The 22,909-nt window shown below is 31.5% G+C and overlaps 1 protein-coding gene across 1 annotated transcript; it reads left to right on the top strand.

Annotated features, from left to right (window-relative positions):
- Window positions 1-620: 620 nt before the first annotated feature.
- Window positions 621-19,858, top strand: LOC143075389 (microfibril-associated glycoprotein 4-like). The gene is made up of 5 exons (XM_076250781.1): window positions 621-1,265; window positions 3,317-3,465; window positions 4,909-5,005; window positions 6,462-6,626; window positions 19,534-19,858. Exons 1-5 carry the CDS (start codon window positions 713-715, stop codon window positions 19,791-19,793), a joined length of 1,224 nt encoding a protein of 407 aa, XP_076106896.1. The 5' UTR covers window positions 621-712; the 3' UTR covers window positions 19,794-19,858.
- The last annotated feature ends 3,051 nt before the right edge of the window (window positions 19,859-22,909 follow it).

Here is a 22,909-nt window from a genome sequence, read left to right as displayed (position 1 = left end):
CAATTATTTCCAAATAAATGTTTGTTACTCAATTCTTTTTTGGAACATGACTCTTCATAACTTTAACGGTACACATTTTGCATTTAGACAATACATCTATTTAAGTTGATGATCTTGACTAATATATTTAAAAATCCATATTGTGTTAATATTAAGATATGTATGTGCTTTTAAAAAAAGAGATTAAAGTAAAGCCAAATTATGCTAACTGAAATTTCTATGTCTTTGTGTTGAAGGATGGCAAGAACTGATGACATATACATATAACCTCAGATGACATATAGGCTGTGACATAATTTCTTTTGATTATTTTTGTCGTTAGGTTGCTTCCTCGTTTACGTATACCTTTCATCCTTTTTATTCATCATCAAGCATTTTGTCGTAAAAGGAATACAAATATTATTAAATTATAAATATTATTGAAGGTAAAAGAAAGATACTTTACTAAAACCTTTAATAAATACTTTATTCTTCCGACACAAGTAAGAAAAAAACATAAAGTACAAGCATATCACAAGCACCTATCGCTGGAAAAGTAAACATTATATTACAAAAAAAACAGCTGGTTGTAGTTATCTATGAAAAAAAACAAAGTACTTGACATACTTACAAAACGTGAGATTTTAGAATAAACATAATTATAAGAAGTAGATATTTCAATGCTAGGATAACTCACATGTGACACTTGTAACTTCACGGAGGAGAAGTAACAATGTTTAAAATTTGGATACATGGATTCTTATTGTTTGTGCTAGCATCAACGACTACATCAAACTCTAGTGAGGACGTAGAGGTTCGGTTACTTGACAATCAAAATGCTCCTTTAGTGGCCACTCTTGACATGTCAAAAGCAGACGAACGTATTAAGAAATTTGTTAGTCATGCAATTGAAGCAAAAATTAAAAGCATAGAAGAAACAGTAAAATCTAAGAAACTTGTAAGTGATGCACTGGAAGTTAGAATGAGAAATATAGAGGAGACTGTGAAATCTAAGCAGTTTGTGAGTGATGCAATTGAAGTAAGAATGAAAAATATAGAAGACACGGTTAAATCTAAGCAGTTTCTTAATGATGATATTGAAGCAAAAATGAAAAATATAGAGGATACTGTGCAATCTATGCAATTTATAAGTGACTCACTCGATACAAAAATAAAAGATCTGGAAGTTAATTTGAAATCACAAATTGCTAATTTTGAAAGGAACTTGACAGATCAGTTAACTGATAACATTAATGAAACGGTCTGCAAGAAAGCAGAAGAAAACGGTAAGACATGTACATCCATTTTCAAGATGTTTCTCTTTACGCATTTTATCGATATATGTTGTGTCGATTAAAGGTCACAATTTATTCACATACACCAATCACTCACAAGTATACCCGTACCAATCCTCGGACACAATTATATTTTTAGTTATAAGTGATATTCCCACAGTTCGTCCAATGCAAAATCAAAGAAATTATTATAAAACAAATAAATATTTCATCAAATAAATATAATATGATGTGAATGATCATAATTACAATAATTTTAATCTGTAAACATTATATGAGGTGCATCATGTCAGTATATGATTAAAATTTTGAGAAATTTATAATTAATTCTAATTATAGGATTAATTCTAATTATAGGATTAGGGGAGAATATTGGATACAAAATTTAAAGTCGCCTATGCAAGTTTTTTTCTCTCGATATGTTCGGTTAAAGAAAACAAATAGGTGCAGAACGCACAGAAAACAAATCATTTGGAAATGCAAAATTTCTTTAATTATCATGACAGTTCCATAAATTCTATGCGGTGTAAATGTTGGTATGTATGTGTGTATGACCGACAATTGCCCATCTATATTTAATTCATAATGATAATTTCAAAATGAAGAAAGTAAATTAATATAAGAATAGAAAAACTACCGTGCAGAATTGTCACATGTTATTTCTGCATCTTTGGATATTAATTAACTGAACCCTAAACATGTCTCATAAATTGCCTATCAAACTGTACATTAAGCATTCAGATGATTGATGGTTTTAGCTTGCTAAATTTACATTGAAAAAATATTCATGCATTTTTTTAATTGATAACAAATTATCACTTTAATATAATATAGATAGATAGTGTTACTATGGATAGGAAAGCAATATGGACAGCCAATGGAAAATTCATGTAAATTGGAAACATTGATTAGAACAAAGAATATGCATGACAAACTTTGTGTTTGCAAATACATGTATATGTAAATTTTTAACTACTTAAACATGTTTGTCTAATTTTCACTTTCAATGTCTTATCCTTTTTTATAATCAACGTATAACCATAAATCAGTTACATTGAGGTATTTTCAAGATTATTTTCAATATTAGGCTTTCCAAGCCGGATCGTAACGTTACATCGAAAAGAAACACACAAATTATATATGTATGAAAATAAAAATAGAAAGCAAAACCAACAAATTAAAGTAAATTAGGGATTTTGCAGTTGGAATATTAATGGAATGTTTTTAATCACATTGGAAGATGAAGAAAAATGTGACTGAATCATGAAAAGAAATTTCGAGGTTAATACAAACAGTTTGTTTTAAGAAACCATAAATTTAAAGTTATAAAAATATATTCTGATTGCAATGAAATAATAACGATCTACTACTTTTAGACATATTAAAGGCACAAAGAAATTGCATAATGAAATAGAAACATGTCGTAATACAAAAGTAATCATATTTACTATGTACACTCTGGTTTATGAAACTGTAATGTGTAATGAGTTGTGTTGTAATGAACAGCTTTAATTTTTCAACTTAACGTCAGCTGATAACATAAGATAAAAATAGGTTTGTCCTCTAAACATAAGTATAGGGTTGTTACGAAATGTATTATCATGACTTGGTTAATTTTACTACCTACGATAAAGAAGCATGTGTGCATAATACAAATGTAAAAATTATTTATTATGTTTTTAAACTTCATATAAATAGTTGTGTCCTCTAAAACATATAAGTATAGGTTTGATAATAAATGTGTTATAAATAGACTTGGTTAATGATAATTTCTTGAATTACATTCAGATTAATTACCAAAATTTCTAGATATTGTAAGTGTCTTTGATATTCCGAACTCTGATACCCGAGATTGTTCTTGTTAAACATTTCTGAAGGGTACGATCGTTTCGCGACAATATTGACCGTAATGACAATTTTAACACTTAACATTTGTATATACACATTTTTTTTATCAATATGAACTGTGATGCATGTAGATAGTTGATATTTTTCGAAAATGGAAAAAACAACTTTAATGAAATTATTGCTTTTATTCCCAGAAAAAACAGAAAAGCCTAATCAACGCCCAATTGATTGCAAAGATGTCAAATTGCATAAAGGAAACGGAGTTTATAAGATATATCCTGATCCTTTAGAACCAGGATTTGATGTCTATTGTGACTTTGAAACTGACAATGGCGGATGGACGGTAATTAATTTTATTGAGAGTTCATTCAATTTAATACCAAATATATATTAAGTTAAATGATGATGATACCTTGGTGTTATACATTCAGTGTCAATGAGAATATATGAGTTTGATATAATTGAATAATATGAAAGATGACCCCGGTTTGAGTCATTGGTCATGCAGTTTTTATACCTATTCATAGTTCAATTTAGCCTTGATTCAAGGCATGTCGTAGTTAAACATGGCATTTGCATATGTTGAATCTAAGATAAAAAGCGAGAATTGATTTGTGATAAAATACTTAATAAGAATATGACGGCTTCAAAGTCGATTTCGTCACCCCTAGCGCAAAGTCTACTTTTCAAATCCGTTACTGACCTATCATTAACAATGCACTTACATTAGTTGTTTTCCTTAACTTAGGATGAAATAAATTTGCATTGACTATGTAGAGCTAACGGAAAAGAGCAAATTTGTCAGTGCGTAATGTTTGTTATCTTCGATTTGTTTTTTTAAATTACATTCGGAAACGTTTAATATCGGTATTTTTTTTTATATCATATATGATTAAAATGCCTATATATAATGTGCAACTTATCATGCTTTGCATGGACAGCGGCCAATTTTGTCTGCTTTAAACCTGTCTGACAATTGTCCTGATAGTTAAAAACTCTGCTCTAGTCGGACTTTCTTATGAATGCAGATATGTCATTGTATTGTAAAATTCCGCTGAGTGCCTTCAAAAGGGCTTAAATGCATTGGAATCATATTGTGATACCTGGTGCTCAAATGTTATCTTAAAAAAAAAATAAAGTTTTAATTTTTGATAAAAGTGGACGTCACATAAAAGAACCATTCTATTTTAAGAATGAATGAATTTAAACTGTTTTCAAATATAAATACCTTGGAGTTATATTCTAGTCAAGTGGCATGTTCAATTATGCAAAAGAGATATATTGCATAAATCTTTAAAAGCTTCAAATGAACTTAATAGATATTTGTCTGGCTCATCTGCTAGTACTAAAACAAATTTACTTCTGTTAAACCATGCCTATAATTCTATCATTTTGTATGGCTCAGAGATATGGTGAATATTCAAAACTGACTTGCATCTTGCAAAAACAGATGCTACAAATAAACTTGAAAAAATATACCAGAATAATGTTGCTTATAACATTTGTATAAAATGAACTTAAAGTTATGTAATCATATTAAAGTACACATGTTGCTGTACAGGGTTATGAAGATTATCTATATATCTATGATAACCTATTCGCAAAGATTGCATCATTTTTACTCATAATTTTTGAAAGAAGCCTGTATATGTATCCAGAATATGCTGGAAGATAGCACTATGACATGGTATTCCTGTATTGAATTCATACTAAAAAAAACTTGAATCGAAAGACACAAATTGTATTGATTATTCAATTGATAGATTAAAACAATTTATTATTTCAGGTGTTTCAGAGAAGATTAAACGGACAGACAGATTTTTACAGAGGATGGGAAGCTTATAAAATTGGATTTGGAGATTTAGAGGCGGAGTTTTGGTTAGGTAGATATGTTTAAAATTTGTAAATACTAAGTATGACTTACTATAATTGGTTTTCAAAATAAAGAAAGCAGTCTCACGTAGAAACGAATGGATTGATATAAAATAATTAATCTGTTCAGTTACGATCAATGCTTTATGGACGTAAAAAAAAGAGATATTAGAACATTTAGCTTATTTGACTAAATCAAGTAAAAAAGAATTCGTTTAAAAATTTATTATGCTAGTATTCCCTTTTCATTTATATCAATGATTAGTTTAGTACATATTTATAAATATTTGTTAATTTATGAGTAAATATTTACAAGCATATTAATGCCAACAATTTTTGATACAGATAATTCATATGAATAATCAATAATATGTTATAAAGCATTTATTGACATGGTTAATGTAATAAAACATCGTTCGATTACTATTGTACATCTTCGCTAGCCAAGGGTTACGATACAATTCTCTCCTCTTTACACTTTGCTGATAAAGAGAGAACTTCGGAGACACAAGATAATGATTTGCATTGGTTGCAGTCGTATCTAGCTGCATACAATCAAAGAGCACATACAACATAAACACGTGTTAATGTAGAAAATGTAGGTAAAAAATTGACATGTGCAGATTGTGCAACAAGTCTTTACACCACAAAACATACAACGATATTTAGTGACAATTTAAATGTTCTTAATCAACTAATAGAAGTTCCTTTGTATGATTCTTGCACCAATGTTGAAATGTCACCGTATATTTTCGTTTCGGAATTGACGTGACTTTAATCAACCGATAGATGACGCAACATTGTTATCACAAATGTTGGCTTAATTTGCCAAAGATGGAGAGGGGATGGATCGTAAGCCTTGGCTATCGTAGATGACGATTGCAATAATGATCAATTTCAATATTAACAAATGCGAGTCGAACATTCAAAAGTTATCCGAGTTTGTGTTCTTTTTCTGCATCTTGTTTAACAAACAGATAAAAAGACAAATTACCAAGTTCTTTACTGGTTTTAGACTACGAAATAATAACTGAAGACAAATATGGCCGGAGAGAAATTTGATCCATCACTGTTTCTTAATGTTAGTGAAAACAAGTATTTTAATCAGCGAGTTTCAGATAATCGAAATGGGTAATAAGCTTATGTTAAAGTTCCGTAAAACAGAACGTTGTTGACGTCTTAAATGTTTCCATCAAAGACTCAACTTAAATTATGACAACGCTGACGCAGACAACAGCATGTAGGATAGCTAGTTCTTTAATGCTTTCGTCGTGGGTAAGACAATAACGCACTGTTGAATATCTGATAACGCAATATCCAAAGCATTTATTTAACTAACAATCTGATTCAAATAACATGCAAACAAATGCTTATCTCTATACTAAAATAAGGCAAGTAATTTACTTCATGTAATACATTAAATATGTTTCGAGAAAATTTATTAATCTTATCTGGAAATCTTATTAGGTAACCAACGGATACATACATTGACTGCAGCTGGAAAAAGCGAATTAAGAGTAGATATGTCACACTTTGATGGTAACAGGGCTTACGCAAAATATTCAACGTTCGCTGTTGGTGATGCGGTGACTAACTATAAACTAACTGTTGCTGGCTACAGTGGGAATGCTGGTGAGTTATAATCTATATAAACAGAAAAAAAAAATGGCTAAAAAAGAAAAAAACAGACAAATAATAGACCACATTACACACCATACAAAACTAACTATAAATCTTGATATGGAAATATACAAAAAGGAAACCACAAAGATAACTTATGGCAGAGAATTCATTTACGGTTTAAAGTTTCTGATTCAAGAGTATTATGCATTGTGTTTGACATTTCTTTGCGTATCAAGTGCATTAACTTATGTAAAATATACTATGCAGGCGTAAAATAATATTTTAGAAAGTGGTCAATCCCATCAAGATTACTACTGGAGTTTCGTAAATTATTACTCGCTGAAATAGAAATTAATCTTAAATTTTTATTGCAGCGATTAGTGATCTATTACTAATATTAGACTTTTTACTTTATGAACATAATAAATGATTTCATACTACCAATCTGGCCTCACCATGAGCATGTTAAATAAGAAACATTCAGACAAATAATGCCTTTTTGGTAACTAAGTTCAGGTTTTGCCAGTGATTTTTAATAATAAATCAGGACATTGCTGTAAGTGCGAATGTCCTGTTTATTCAAATACTGAGATGTTCTAGGGTAGAACAGCTTGAGTGGACAAATGTTTATTAGATTTTAAACATAAATTCACAGGGAAGGTTCTCCAGAAAAATGGAATGATTTCATATTTGGTCTGTTGCTTGATGTTTATAATTTTATTTTGTTGCGTGTAATGAATTGTACATACGTGCCATACAGCAACGTTCTGTTTGTCGATAGTTTGAAATTATACAATAGATATAGAAAGATGTGGTATGAGTGCCAATGAGATAACTCTCTATCCAAGTCACAATTATAAAAGTAAACTATTATCGGTCAAGGTACGGTCTGCTTTTACACAGAAACTTTCTGTTAAACTTTTCCTGGCTTCCATGGATAGGAATAGGTTTATATTTGGACTGATTCTTGAGTTGTTAGTAATATTACCATCTGCCGTTCATCAATTTCTTGTTTGATGATATGTTGATATTTTACACTTCTCATTGTAGACGGAATTGTTTTCTTGACATCTATGGATATAGTTGATTTTATGTTTGTTCTGACGATTGATGATTTAAGTTTTCAAGGTTGTATCGTATAAATGTTTACAACCGCCCCGAATCTACTTCCTATGTGTCGATAGTTAGATTTTTCAATTACAAACACGTTTTGCATGATCTCAATATTGACGACTTCAAGTCTAAACCTCCCGATTGCACTTGTGCTAGTTCCCAATTCACATATAATCTGGCTTGGCACGTTATTATCGTTGACCTCGATATTGTAAATAACACTTCTCTGCGAAATGTGTTATCGAAAGGTCCGAAATATCGTGAGCCTAAATCCATCAATTGGAAATACAACCTTAAAATTTTGATGGATTCAGTCGAGGATTATGCCAGGCAATGGGCTAAGCGCGAGAGGGAAGACGTAAACACTCTTTCCGAATGGATCAAGGCGGTGAGGTCGTTGATACAAATCAGAATTAAGAAACTGAATGGGTCTATCAATGCCCATGCTACGTCAGTCTTTAAAGACCAAAATGTTGCAAAACACTTATCTTACCTCCATGACAAATATGTTGTTGTCCCCGCAGATAAAGCCCCAAACAACATCGTTTTTGTGTGTAAAACTCATTACATTAACTGCTTGATAAACGAATTAGGTATTGACAATTCACTTGGAAACTCAACATATACCCTCACGACACTTACCAAAGAGGAAATACTGGATAGTTATAGGTCTGTTCTATGTTCCTTTGGAATTTCAACCAATGTTGAAGAACTGGATCTTCCATCACTGTATTGGATACCTAAACTACATAAGTGTCCTTACAAACAACGGTATATTGCTGGGTCTTCCAAGTGCTCCACGAAACCTATTTCAAAATTATTAACATCTATTTTATCAGCAATCAAAGACGGGCTTCAAAGTAATTGTGAAACTGCTTATTCTAGAGGTGGCGTGAATCAGATGTGGATACTTAAAAATTCCAAAGATCTTTTAGAGTACATACAATCTAACTCACTTTTATCTTGCAATAGTATTAAAACATTTGACTTTTCTACACTTTACAACTTTACACAAGTATTCCACATTCAAAACTAAAAAGACAAATTGAAAGAGTTGGTATTGCTTTGATTCATAAAAAAAAGGATGGCCAACGTAGATACAAGTATCTTGTCTTAGGGAGGGATACATCCTACTTTGTAAAGGATCACCCTGATTCAAACAAAAAATTCTTTAAAACTGACATTATCAAGATGCTTGATTTTTTTATTCATTCATTCATATCTTTATTTCCTCTTTATAGAGATTACATGCATTAAATTATCATGAACAATACATTAATACATTAATAACAGAAAATAGAATAATAAAGTTATGAACAATGCGTAGTATTTACATATAAATGAAAATGTTAATATATATTGCAAGCCTTACTGTAAAAGAGTTTATGTTGCGAGCTGTTGATATTACATGTGCTAACACTATACTATATAGTTCAATTGCTGATTGTATTCGGATGCAGATTTTATTACATGGACGTAGCAATGTCGCTTAAATGAATCTAAGTCGGAGTCACTGAGCGCAGTTGAAGGGTCTTTTCCTAGACAAATTATGAATAACGATTCATCACTACATTCACTGAGTTCAACATAGAGATCGAGAGAAAAGTTTTCTATTATCAAGTCTAGCCCAAGTACTGTACATATTTGATGTGCACGTACAGCCAAAGAATGCATGTACAAAAACGTCAGTGAATAGACGGTCGCAAATTTCACAAGATTTGGAATCGTGGTTTGGAGCGGTATATATAAGTTTTCCGATAAACAGTGCAGTGCGAATTTCGAAGTTGTTCGTCGGGAATTTCCATACATGAGCTACAGATATGGATTAATGTATATATTTGAACCTCTTGAAGTCATTGTCCGAATTAATGCGAATTAGCCAGTCATTATCATGTTTTGATTCAACTTCATTCACAACAATACGTTTCCATTGAAGCTTTTCAGGAAAGTTGCAATCACTAATGTAGGTAATAAGAAATTCATTCAGTTTGTATTTACTTAGAATGTCCAATATGTCATGAATGAATCCAAGAAGTTAGCAATATCCTTATACTCTACTTTCCGCTATATAGATGACGTTCTTTCACTAAATAATTCAAAATTTGGTGACTATGTTGAACGCATCAATCCCATCGAACTAGAGAAAAAGGATACAACAGATACAGTTGAGTCGTCCTCATATCTGGACTTAAATCTAGAAATTGACAATGAGGGTTGGTTTAAAACAAAACTTTACGACAAAAGAGATGATTTCAGCTTTCCAATTGAGAACTTGCCATTTCTAAGTAGCAACATTCCAGCATACTTGCATAAGGGGAATATATCTCCCAATTGATACGATATTCCCGTGCTTGTATTTCCTATCATGATTTTCTTGATAGAGGGTTGTTGCTCACAAGGAAGCTATTAAACTAAGAGTTTTAAATGGTGAAGTTGAAATCATCCCTTCGTAAATTTTACGGACGCCATCACGAGTTGATTGACCGTTATGGAATAACCGTTTCACAAATGATATCGGATATGTTCCTTACGTCGTTACAACAATACCATTTCCTTTCATGAATGTGACGTACCGAAGTAGACTATTTACCGGATTTGTTATAACATAAGCAACACGACGGGTTCAACATGTGGAGCAGGATCTGCTTACCCTTCCGGGCCACCTGAGATCACCCCTAGTTTTTGGTGGGGTTCGTGTTGCTTATTCTTTAGTTCACTCTGTTGTGTCATGTGTTCTATTGTTTGTCCGTTTGTCTTTTTCATTTTTAGACAGGCGTTGTCAGTTTATTTTCGATTTATGAGTTTGACTGTCCCTCTGGTATCTTTCGTCCCTCTTTTAGAAATTCTATAACTCTGGTAATTTGTCAAAGTATTCTTGGTTTAAATGAAAGAGAATAATTTTTATTGGGACTGCAGCTGGATAACTTACTTCCTCAATTTTTTTTTTGCAGTAACGCAGAGCAATATCTTGTATTGGTTTTGTTCAGTATGTTAAGGTATACTTGGAAAAGCATTAACGACAGTTTTATTAATTATTTAAACTAATGTCGGTTGATGAAATTTTATTGGAATCTCGTAAGAAGGTTGATAATATGTTACTACTATCATTTGCCTGCAACAATGCACGTTTAGACCAGGTATCGATCTTGTTTCACTATGTTGAGGTACATTTGGAAAAGTTATAATGACGGAGTACTTTGTTACTGATGCAGACAAGTGCAAGTTGCTACTTTCATATTTATCGGATTTTGTATTAAGGTTTTCAGTTGTTAACCTCCAGCTGCTATTTTGTTTTGCTGTAGTATGATTAATATTACGTGTATCGCTACAAAGCATCAGGAACTTGCAAGTCCTGTGAATTTGATCTTACTAATTTTATTGATTCCAATTGTTTCTTTAAACTGTAAATTTTAATCTGAAAGGGCCAGAAAGGACGATTTCTTACAACAATTTTACTATCTAAAGGCATGTGGTTGATAACCAGCTGCAGTCCACATGAAACTTTTAAAACTGTTTTACCCTTTTTGTTAAAAATAAACCGCGAAAGCACTTATCTTGGATTGATTTGGACTTATTCCAAAGTATATCTCTGACTCAAACAAACATTCAGTTTTAACTCTGCGATAAAATATGTTAAAATGATATATAAACCTTCAATTTATTGATTAAATGTTTACAATGCAACACAACATTTAAAAATCAATCCTTTAAGAAAGCTCAATCTCATATATAGAAAATCTCACCAATCCTAAAAATACAAAACATGCCCAAAACGTTGCTTGAAAATTCATTGAACGCAAGTTGATTAAACCAAACAATAAGTTTATTGAAGTAAACTCAAATCAATGATTTGTTGTAAATCAGAATTTTACTCTATAAATACTGAGTCGTGGAAATTTACTACCTTAAGTCAAGTATGACGTTCTGACAAATTACTTTCCATGAAGAACGTGATATTCTATTCAGTGAAATATTTTAGAAACAAGTGCAATTAGGTTAATAATAATAGGGATATCTTAAGTTTCATATACCATTCTAGCACGCCTATTGCAAAAGTTCATTTTAATAATATCATGAGATAAGCTTTTTTTTTTTTTAACTTAGGCGATATCATATCTGTCTTTTTGCTTGAAATCGGAAGTCAAGCATGTATGGTGTTTCATAATAAAATTCAAACACAAGACTGAGTAGTCATTAGGCCAAAATTAATCATTTTTTGGAATTTGAAAACTCAACTTAAGATTATTTGTGTTAAAATTAAGCGATCGTGAATATTGAAAACAAACGATTTACTGTTTCCATTGACAGTTCTCATCATTGTAATCAACTGTCACACTTTTAATCAACAATTATTAAAAGTCCATTTCCTCAGACTTTTTACTTTGGTTGCGTTTCCATATGGTTTTCTGGTTCAGAGCCTGTTAGTATGTATACTTATTGACTGAGTATGACTTGAATTGTAAGTTTAGTGTCTTCGAGGTGCAACTATTGTTCTAATGCGTACTATTTCACGAATATCCATCCAGTAAGTGTTTATTATATCGAAAAAGACACCAGAGAATATGGCGGTGATTAATCAACTATCTAGCTACATATTGAATTAAAAAGCAGAAACCCTACCATAATGTTTACCAAAATAAATATTTTGAAATGCTAAGGCTACGTTTTGCACTGACGTCAATCCTAGATAAAATAGATAAAACGCGACGTCGTTACTCCCGCGGTAATTTCAAAATCCTCAAATTTCGTAGCTGCATTGAAATTTTCCGTGAAAAACAATGACGCTTGTGGTCAAATAGTTTCATCGAAGTCCAATAATTCAACGCTTGCAATTTGAAAAAAAAATGGTAAAAATATTGTGTACTTATTTTATATAGAAAATGTTAAGTGAGGCATACTAATTATATTTGTTATATTAATACCACTGGCAGTTAAGCAGCCATCAAGTAATATTTTTTATTCAAACTATTTGTGACTACCGACTTGCATATTCTGTACCTTGACATCAAATTCTACTATTTTTTAACTCGCAAAATGGAGAGAAAATACTATGATTTTACTTTTCGTAACTCTTTAATAAGTTCAACGCCGTTGTGTGCATATTTCAGGAGAACTTAATTCGTTAAAAATATCTTTTAAGATTGAGTTGAAGAATATGTAAAAGATTAAAAATGACACTTTATAAATGTTTTGCACCCGAAATGCTTTTTCTTTGGATAATAGATGAATCAATTTTTCGTTTTTTTCTGAGCAATTTCTTTTTTCAGTAATAACTAAACCCAACAGATTAGCTATGTACAACCCAGTTAATAACGTAATCATCACTAATACATTTGATCTAGTGATGCTTGCATTTTAGCTGGTCTAATTGGCTCATGTTTTATATTCATTTCACGTATGGCTTGTTGCTTAAGTTTCATTAAATGTATCTTATAATTGAGTTCCATCTTTTTTCATATGTGAAGAATCGGTATTTTATTCAGCACAAACGTGATCATTGACTTGCAATATTCTGGGTTTTTGAGCATTCTTGTGAAGAACATCGCCAAATGATGACAGCGTTTTTTTCATCATGTATATTTAATATTGAAAATAAACCATTTTCCAAAAAGAAATTAATTTGAATCTGAGTGAAAATCTAGAGACAACTTCCCTTAAACTATAATACTATGATACTGGTAATTATTGTCAATTTCAAAAGAATTTGGGATTAAGGACGTCTTCATCTAGTTGTAATTGGTCCCATAAACATTCGATTACCTCATGCGATGGTATTCTTACATGTATGAAAAAATATTAGATTATGACCACAAATAATAAAAGGGATATCACAATTGATTTCGAGGGTACCAAGTCAAAATTCCTTGTAAATTTTGCTTAAAATAGGTATCCCTATTTAAAATCAAATATTTCATAATATTACATGTCGTGGAGCATTCTCCGGTTTTCATTTGATACTACAATTACGTGTTTCAAATAATATTTCATGTATCGGTTTCTATTTATACGTATACTGACGGTCAATATTTTAAATCTGTGACGTCACACATAACGATTCTGGCAGAGTACGAAAATAAAAAAAAAGACTGATTTGTGTAATTTTTTTTTGCTAAAAATAGAAAAAAAAACAATGTTGTGTTTTTGTTTACAATTAAAACAAGTTAATCTTATTTTTTAAAAGTTCAATAGCATGCTAAAAATCTTGCAAAATCAAATTTAAAACTACACAAAAAAAAACACACATTGATTTTCATTTTTCTACTACATCATTTACATATGTAATATATGAATAAATGACTTTAATTAGTCAATACTTCGTTCTCGGTCATTTTAATCTTTACAGGTCTATATATAACTTATTGACCTCGTCCAAATAAAGGCAACAGTAGTATACCGCTGTTCAAAACTCATGAATCCATGGACAAAACACTAAATCGGGGTAACAAACTGAAACTGATGGAAACTCATTAAATATAAGAGGAGAACAACGAAACAACATTAAAATGTAACACACACAGAAACGAACTAAGCAAAGTCCATAATTTATTAATATATAACAACATAACCTTACCTAACAAAATGTGTTAACATATAACAAAAAGGAACATCTGAATAAATGTTGAAGTAATTAGTTTTTGGGTAGTTACTAAAGTCTCTAAAATAGAGTTGTGTACGACAATAGTACTGTCCGAAATAATAGCCAGAAAAAACCCACAAGAACACGGTACAGTAAAAGGGCTATGCGACCGACAGAGTTGCATTCATTCATTTTTTTAATCATTCAAATATTACTGATTCAGTTCTTTAAAAAAAAAAGTGAACATTTGAATAGAAAACATTTCACTTTTATAAATTGTGACTTGTACGGAGATTTGTCTCATTGACACTAATACCCCATCTTATTATATCTACATAAAATTGGCTAAACTCTTTTTTAATTGGTCTAAAAGTCATCACATCAATAGATGTTCCTTGTAAAAAGTAGACGTTGTTGATACATAGATTTCCGTCATATTGATGTAAAATTACAATCAGGTCATCGATTTAATTTTTACGGTTAAATTTATTCAAAGTTGTGTTGAAAGAAAAAAAAAACGTCGAAATAAGTGTTACGTTCTCGCGTTGTAAGCCGAAATATAGCTGGTCTAAATACATTGTTTTGGTACGTTTTTACAGTACAGATGGATGCAGTCCTAACCTGTACAGCAAGTTAACTTGATAACCAGTCATTTGGACTGGTCAAAGTTAACCTGTGACCGGACTTAGGACTGCTCTGACCAGTCCTAGGACCAAAATCTAGTTAACTTGAAAAGCGGACTTGGTCCTAGGACTGTTTTTATATCTGCCAAAAAGTTAACTTCGAAACAGGTCCGCTATTGATATAAGTTAACTTCGAACCAGTCCTGCCGTAAAGTTAACATAAGTTAACTTCAAAACCAGTCCTGCCATAAAGTTAACATAAGTTAACTTCGAGACCAGTCCTGCCACAAAGTTAACATAAGTTAACTTTTGCTTTGACAAATCCGATCGAAACCAGACCTGTTCCCGAGTTAACTTTTGACTGGTCTGCTCAACACTAAGTTAACTTGTAACCAGGACCGCTCTACATCGATTTTTTAAAAATATTTTTTAAAATCTTTGTTTCGTAGTATAAACATCGAAAATAAAGTAAAACTAATACTTCCGTTATATAAACAAATACAAATATTTGAAAATAAAGTACGCATAAAACGTTGCTTGTAACACAAATTTATCTGTGATCTGCGATTTATAAATTAAAAAACGATCTTGGTTACAATGATAACGGGCACTGAATATATATTGCAATACCTATCAAATTCAACCATATTTGCACTTTATTTATATGTATATCTATGAAAGGACGTAATTTACAGGAAAGCATCATTTTAACACATGACTACATATTTTTGTTCGCATAAATTTAAGGTGCCAGCATGTCCTCCTTTTATTCAAATTATTAATGCGTAAAAAAATTTAGGTACATTTTGATACCTCATGCTGACTTGTACAACAAAATTATTTGACCGCGTTGACCAAAACTGACCATGTGTGCACTTTTATTTATGAATCTATATACCTGCATAGTAAATCAGCCATATTTTTTCAAATTTTTGGTCGCATAAATTTAGGGTACCAGCATGTCCTCCTTTGATTAAAAATTTTGATACATAACAAAATTTCAGTAGTTTTGATACCTCATACTGACTTGTACAACAAAATTATTTGACTGCATCAACTAAAACTGACCATATGCAATATGTGCACTTTAATTTGTAAATCTATATACCAGCTGCATAGTAAATCAGCCATATTTGTTATTTCAGGATTCAATGTATATTACAATGGACAGCTATATTGCAATACAATAACAACATGAACAACACATTTTTGTTCGCATAAATTTAGGGTGCCAGCATGTCCTCCTTTTATTCAAAATATTGATACGTATCCAAATTTCAGTAGTTTTGATAATTTAAAATGCAATTTTTTTTCTGCATACATCATGTACATTGAGAATGTCAGCGCTTCATCTCTGTATTCATAATATTGAACAGTCACTAGGGTGTGTAAAACGAAACTATTAGGCCGCATCATCCAAGTACATGTACCAACACTGACATGTCTGAATTCATTTGTGCTTTTTAATAAAAAATGTGTTTGAGGTTCTCTTCTGGTAATAGTATACTGTTAATCTGTTATGTCGGTTGATTGATTTTGTTTGTAGTTAAACGTCAAGTGATACATTGAGAATGTCAGCGTTTCATCTCTGTATTCATAATATTGAACAGTCACTAGGGTGTGTAAAACGAAACTATTAGGCCGCATCATCCAAGTACATGTACCAACACTGACATGTCTGAATTCATTTGTGCTTTTTAATAAAAAATGTGTTTGAGGTTCTCTTCTGGTAATAGTATACTGTTAATCTGTTATGTCGGTTGATTGATTTTGTTTGTAGTTAAACGTCAAGTGACAACTATTTCATTCATGTGCACAAATCTCTCGACAAATCTGACGAATTTGACGAGATTGTTGGTAGTTTTACCACATCGTACATATCCGGACACTGTACAATTTTCGTTAGAATATTCTGCGGAAAAAGAATAGTAAATCCAATCCAAACAAGTAGAATAACAATGAAATATCCATGCATGTATAAATGCGCAAAGTAAAAATTATGAAGGGACAGGTAAAAAACGGGGAACGAAGTAACGTCGACAAAGATGTTGATATCCCATGATATACGAATGTTGTTCCGATGCGTTGGATAACCCTAATTTCTATCCGCCTTCTAATTAAAAAAATATGATAGCTCTATGTAATTGACTAATGTTTATAAGAATATATAAAATAAAAAAAAAGAAAGAATTGTGTTGTTATGAATAATGTCTAGAAGAGTATAGCGAGTAAAGAAATTTGCTATCAGAGGCCTTCTTGGGAAGAACAATGCGAATTTTGTTTGTACATATTTTAATAAAGCTCAAGTCTGATATGAAAAGTCGCAAAAACGATAACATTTCATAAGCAGACATGTCCCCAGGTCTGGTCAATAGCAGACTTGTCCACAGGTCTGGTCAAAAGCAGACCTGTCCACAGGTCTGGTCAGGAGCAGACCTGTCCAGAGGTCTGGTCAGGAGCAGACCTGTCCACAGGTCTGGTCTGGGGCAGTCCTGTCCCCAGGACTGGTCAAAAGCAGACTTGTCCACAGGTCTGGTCTGGAACAGACCCGTCGATAGGTCTGCAGCAGTCATAAAAAAGCGGACCGTAGGTCTGGTCCACCGTAGACGAAGTTAACTTGCTGGTCTGCTTAAAAATTCTCAAGTTAACTTAAAAAGCAGTCAACAAGTTAACTCTAAGTTAACTTTTGTCAAGGTTAGGACCGCACCCATCTGTACCTACTATTTTATCACATTGGCTAATACACCAACAGTGAAGTGACAATATAATATCATTACAGCAGATTGTATGACGACGGACTTGGAATTTTGGATTTGATTATTTTAAGAAAAAATGAAGAACGAATTACGCAGATTTATATGCTTTCGATAAACATGTTGAACATATTTTGAAACAAGTCAATCAGGAAGGAGAAATGTCAAGAAACAACTTTCGATCAGTTTATTTACTGGCATTATTTTATTATTGATTTTCTCGAGTTTTCTATAATACAAGCGAATTTTCTATTTAACTCATTCACTAGATATCTAACCGACCCGCTGTTACTCAAATTTTAAGATTTAAAAAGCAATAATTAAATGAGTCAACAATAAAGCAATGTATGATAGCCATTTTAAATCAATGTGTTTATATGATATGGGTAATATATGTGTATCACCTGAATTTCATTAGTTATTTCAGAAATTAAAATAATTGATTGAGATGGCAACCAAATAGATTTATACGTAAATCGATATCCTTTTGACTTATGTTTATTCTATAGTGTGTGATAACATTGTGTGAGGGAATTCGACGTTTGTTGTACCACTGTTCACTCCAGCGCAATTTATGACAATACCACTGTATTAATCAGAATTATTTTTTTTGCAGTGTTTTAAGAAATGATTTTACTTTGATGTCGCGTATTATTTGTGATACATTCAATGTTTTAAAAAGGCGAATTTTCTGTATAAAGTCAATGATTATGTTGACTTTTGAAGGCCAAACTTTTTACAGCCTTAAATACGCAAATAAAAGATCCAAAAACTATACCAATACAGAATGACATGTTTATGAAATTATAGCAAATCTATTGGATAACAAATTTTTATTCGTTGTTGCAAAATAATGAACTTAAAATATCTGACATTTTCTCCCTACCCAGTTTACCCCTATACATTTTTATGATGTGGACTGGTCATTGTTATTGAATCGTAGGCAATTTGATTGGATTAAGTTGTTATTAGTTTACCTACAAACTTGTTTATGCTTTTCATACATGACTATTGATTAATTAGAACGTGCATGAATGTGTACGGTAACTAAAATGACCTTCAAACTGGACACTGGACGAGTCAATATTATCTTTTATCAATGAAAGTTAAGGTATGAAAGGTAAGAATTGCCACTTCTTCTATTTTCACAAAATTTTCTGAATACACAGTTGAAAGATTATTTTTTAAAAGCCTATTGTGGAGATAAAAGAGAAAGTTTACAAATAAGACGTTTTGTTCCATTAAACAAGTCATTTTTTAAGAGAAATGCCCAAATATATTTTACGCACGACTACGGCAGGTAAAATTATTATTTATCATAACAAAAAAAAAGCATTTTTCAGTCTCATTGGAATATGTTAATTACAATTAATCACAAACTTAAGAAGTAAGTAAATAAAGTCAAAATATGTCCGATCTGCCTATTTCTGGACATCAAAAGTCAATACGATCGTTTTAAAGTCAATTTCGTCTACCTCACAAAATCTTGTTAGGCACTATAGTGGTAAATATGTTTGTCGGTCGCTAAATAAAGAAAAATATGTGTTAAAACATTAATATCACCTTATCTAATAACATATAAAAAAATCTTTATTCTCATATACCCGCCTTAAACGAAGGGGAACGCGATGGATTAAATAATTTATTAGTAATTAATGTCCCTCGGTAAATAAATAATGTATGTTTGTTCACGACAGTCACATGGTACATATGTCATAAACTATATTTATTAATCTTATATTTAAAAGCCCATTATGTTTTGCGATTTCAAATTATTAATCTAGGAAAAGTTTGATCTGAAGTTGTTAAAATAATGTTTTTGTAACGTCTGGTTCTTATACATATAACAGGAGATAGCCTTGATTACAGTAATGGTCAAGCGTTTACTACCAAAGACAGGGACAATGATCCATGGACATCCAGCAATTTCAAAAATAATTGTGGAAAATATCACCAGGGCGCTTGGTGGTATCGACAATGTGCACTTTCCAACCTGAATGGGTTATATATTGAAGGAGGAAAAACAAGAAGGGAAGGAATGTTTTGGTTTCATTGGAAGAATAGCCGGTATTCAATGAAGTCTTCTTCAATGATGATTAGGAGACTGTAATATCATAAGCAAGTCAATTAATATTACAGCTACGTTTGTGTAAATTAAAAGATTATTGCATTGTATGATAATTTTTGTTCCTGCATTTCCTGTATGAATTTGTCTATTTTGATGATCTTTTTTCTAGTATGTAACTTGCTGTGAAAATTCCTAAACCTCGTGCTCATACTATATACATGTATCTTATAATATAACATATGGTGTAGCATTCTCCTGTTTTCAATGGATATAATGATCATCTGTTTTAAAGTTTATTTTATGTATCCGTATCCTTGTTTATTGACGATAAGATTCTATTTATATATATATATTGATGGTCAATATACAAAATCTTGCTAAATTTAAATTTATGACGTCATTACCGTCACACATAATACACATACAAAACGCGCAGCAGCAGACGAAAAATAATTTGCAAGTATATCAGAATTTCATGTAAAATGCAGAAGCCAGTCAATAGGTGATATATGGACCTGTTAGATTATATTGACACTCAGATTTCGTCCTCGGTCAATATAATTTGAACAGGTCTGCATATAGCGTATTGACCTCGTCAAAAGTACATATATGATATATGTCTGTAAGTTACACACCAGTTTAAACTAAGCTTGCATATTATCTTACTCAGCTAGTAAATGTTAAAATAAATATTGTGTAACATATCTTTTCGGGTAAAGCTATTGCTCACATATTTTTGACCGTGGAGAATGGCTACTAAATTTGAACGTTTATAACATCAAAATCACATGAAAATGGATCTTTCTGCACTGACGTGGGCACAACTATTCATTTGTTGAAAATATTAACATTATTTTGAAAGATTTGAATAAGTTTACTATATTGCAATTGTATGGGCAAAATATGTAGCACTTTTTCTTACCTCCGTTTCGATTTTTAAACAATTTATTGCTTAATTGTCGTCAAAAGGGTTTTATACGTCCAAAATGAGAATCTCAATAAGAAGGCTATTCTTGATAGAGAAAAAATGCCAATCACGAACGTGGAGGTATAATGTAAATAAGTATGGTGTACTCTGTTCGTATATGCTAGTATGGCTGCTTCTTTGGATATTCATATGTCGGATAGTCTGTAAAAAAAGGCCGGTTAAATTATTCTTCAAAAATTTGTGTATTGTCTGTCAACATTAATATAACTACTCATAATTTTCTAAAATGTTTACTTTCATGAAATACATCAAATTTCCATTTGTTCAATCAATAAAGGCAACAGTATTATATAAACTCAGCATAGATTCCAGGATTAAATTTTGTATTTACGCCAGATGCGCGTTTCATCAGTGACGCTCGAATCCAAAAAAGACAAAAATTCTTACTCAAGTACGAAGTTGAAGAGCATTGAGTACCAAAATTCCTAAAAGTTTTGCCGAACACAGCTAAGGTAATCTATTCCTGAGGTATACAGCCTTAGTATTTCAAGACCTCAAAAGTTTTGTGAACAGTTAACTTATAAATATGACCATATCAATGATAATTCATATCATCACAGATGTAAGCACATACCTGTGTTCAAAAGTCATAAATCGATTGAGAGAAAACAAATCCGGATTATCAACCAGAACCGAGGGTAACACATCAACTATAAGAGTAAAACATAGGGACAACAGGATCAACGAAGTACAACAAAACAAACGCCACCCATATAGAAACAAACTATTTGATAACAACTGCCATATTCCTGTCTTGTTACAGGACATTTTAAGAAAAGAATGATGGGTGGAACCTGATTTAATGGCTAGCCAAACCTTCGGCTTTATGACAATGCTAAAAACTATCTCTAAAATTACAACCCTTAATGTAAATATGAAAGATATATAGCACAAAAACACACAAGAACTTTCATTACAGAGAAACGCACAAACGAATAGCAGAAGATTTGACACAATATGCAAACTGCAGAACAACAACGAACATATCCCAGTAACGACAAACACTACAGCATACCGTGACAATAGTGTTATGGAAAGGCAGTTTAATAAGTATTTGGACTACGAAAAATAAAACATAACAGATTATCTAACCGAAACCATATAATGAAACATCAAACATAAATACATGAATACAATGTATTGGATGTACAAAATACCGAACACGTGCATCATTGCAAATTGACACTCGGTATAACAGTCATATTCTGGAATATGATAATGATTGTATTGAAAGACAATTTTACAATTATTTGTACAACAAACGATAAGACCTAAAACATTATTCAAACGAAACCATTACAGAAACATCAAAAACACAATGCATGAATGTTTTCTCTTATTTTTGAGATATTGAGATCAGACGTGGCACGATACTTGTCTATCCCTAATTCATGTATTTGGTTTTCATGTTATATTTGTTATTCTCGTGGTGTTTTGTCTGATGCTTGGTCCGTTTCTGTGTGTGTTACGTTTCGGTGTTATGTCGTTGTTCTCCTCTTATATTTAATGCGTTTCCCTCGGTTTTAGTTTGTTACCCCGATTTTGTTTTTTGTCCCTGGATTTATGAGTTTTGAACAGCGGTATACTACTGTTGCCTTTATTTGGATATATAATATATACAAAATAAATCATTTCTTATAACATAAAGTCCATTATCAATTACAAAAGTAGCAATCAATAAAAGTTTCTCGTCAGTATCATCCGGACGAAAATTTATAGTTTCTTACATCTTGAATATCTTGTTTGACCTTTTGCTTAAATGTTTGATAATCAGAATTAGTTGGTCGAACTTCTTCCACTTTGTCACTTTGTTTCGCAATAAATTTATCGTGCAACAGTCTACTTTTCTTGATCACCGTTTTCGAAATAATTTCATCAACTGCGACTAGTTTTTTCACTATCATCCTCCTCCTCCTCTACCTCATCATCATCATCATTTTCATCATCATCACTATCATCATTACTGTTTTTGTGTTTCTTTGTTACATATTTCTTTGCTTTTATAGAAATTAAGATTATTACACAATGTTCAACTGAGTTCACTTTTTGACATATTTACCTGTTATGTATGTTTGTTTTGTTCACACATCGTGATCAATATACTGCATCGTAATGCGATTGTCAAGTGAGAGGTTTAGCTATCCAAATAAAAAACAGGTTTTATCCACCA

Source organism: Mytilus galloprovincialis, chromosome 5, assembly GCF_965363235.1.
Source record: "Mytilus galloprovincialis chromosome 5, xbMytGall1.hap1.1, whole genome shotgun sequence".
NCBI classification, from domain to species: Eukaryota; Metazoa; Mollusca; class Bivalvia; order Mytilida; family Mytilidae; genus Mytilus; species Mytilus galloprovincialis.
Note: the sequence above shows the minus strand (reverse complement) of the source record. Positions and strands in the feature narration are given on the sequence as shown.

Excerpts from the sequence above, each read along its gene's own strand:
- LOC143075389 (XM_076250781.1), top strand. The coding sequence starts at position 713 with ATGTTTAAAATTTGGATACATGGATTCTTATTGTTTGTGCTAGCATCA. Across the intron at positions 1,266-3,316 it reads CAAGAAAGCAGAAGAAAACG|AAAAAACAGAAAAGCCTAAT; the intron begins GTAAGACATGTA and ends TTTTATTCCCAG. Across the intron at positions 3,466-4,908 it reads CTGACAATGGCGGATGGACG|GTGTTTCAGAGAAGATTAAA; the intron begins GTAATTAATTTT and ends TTATTATTTCAG.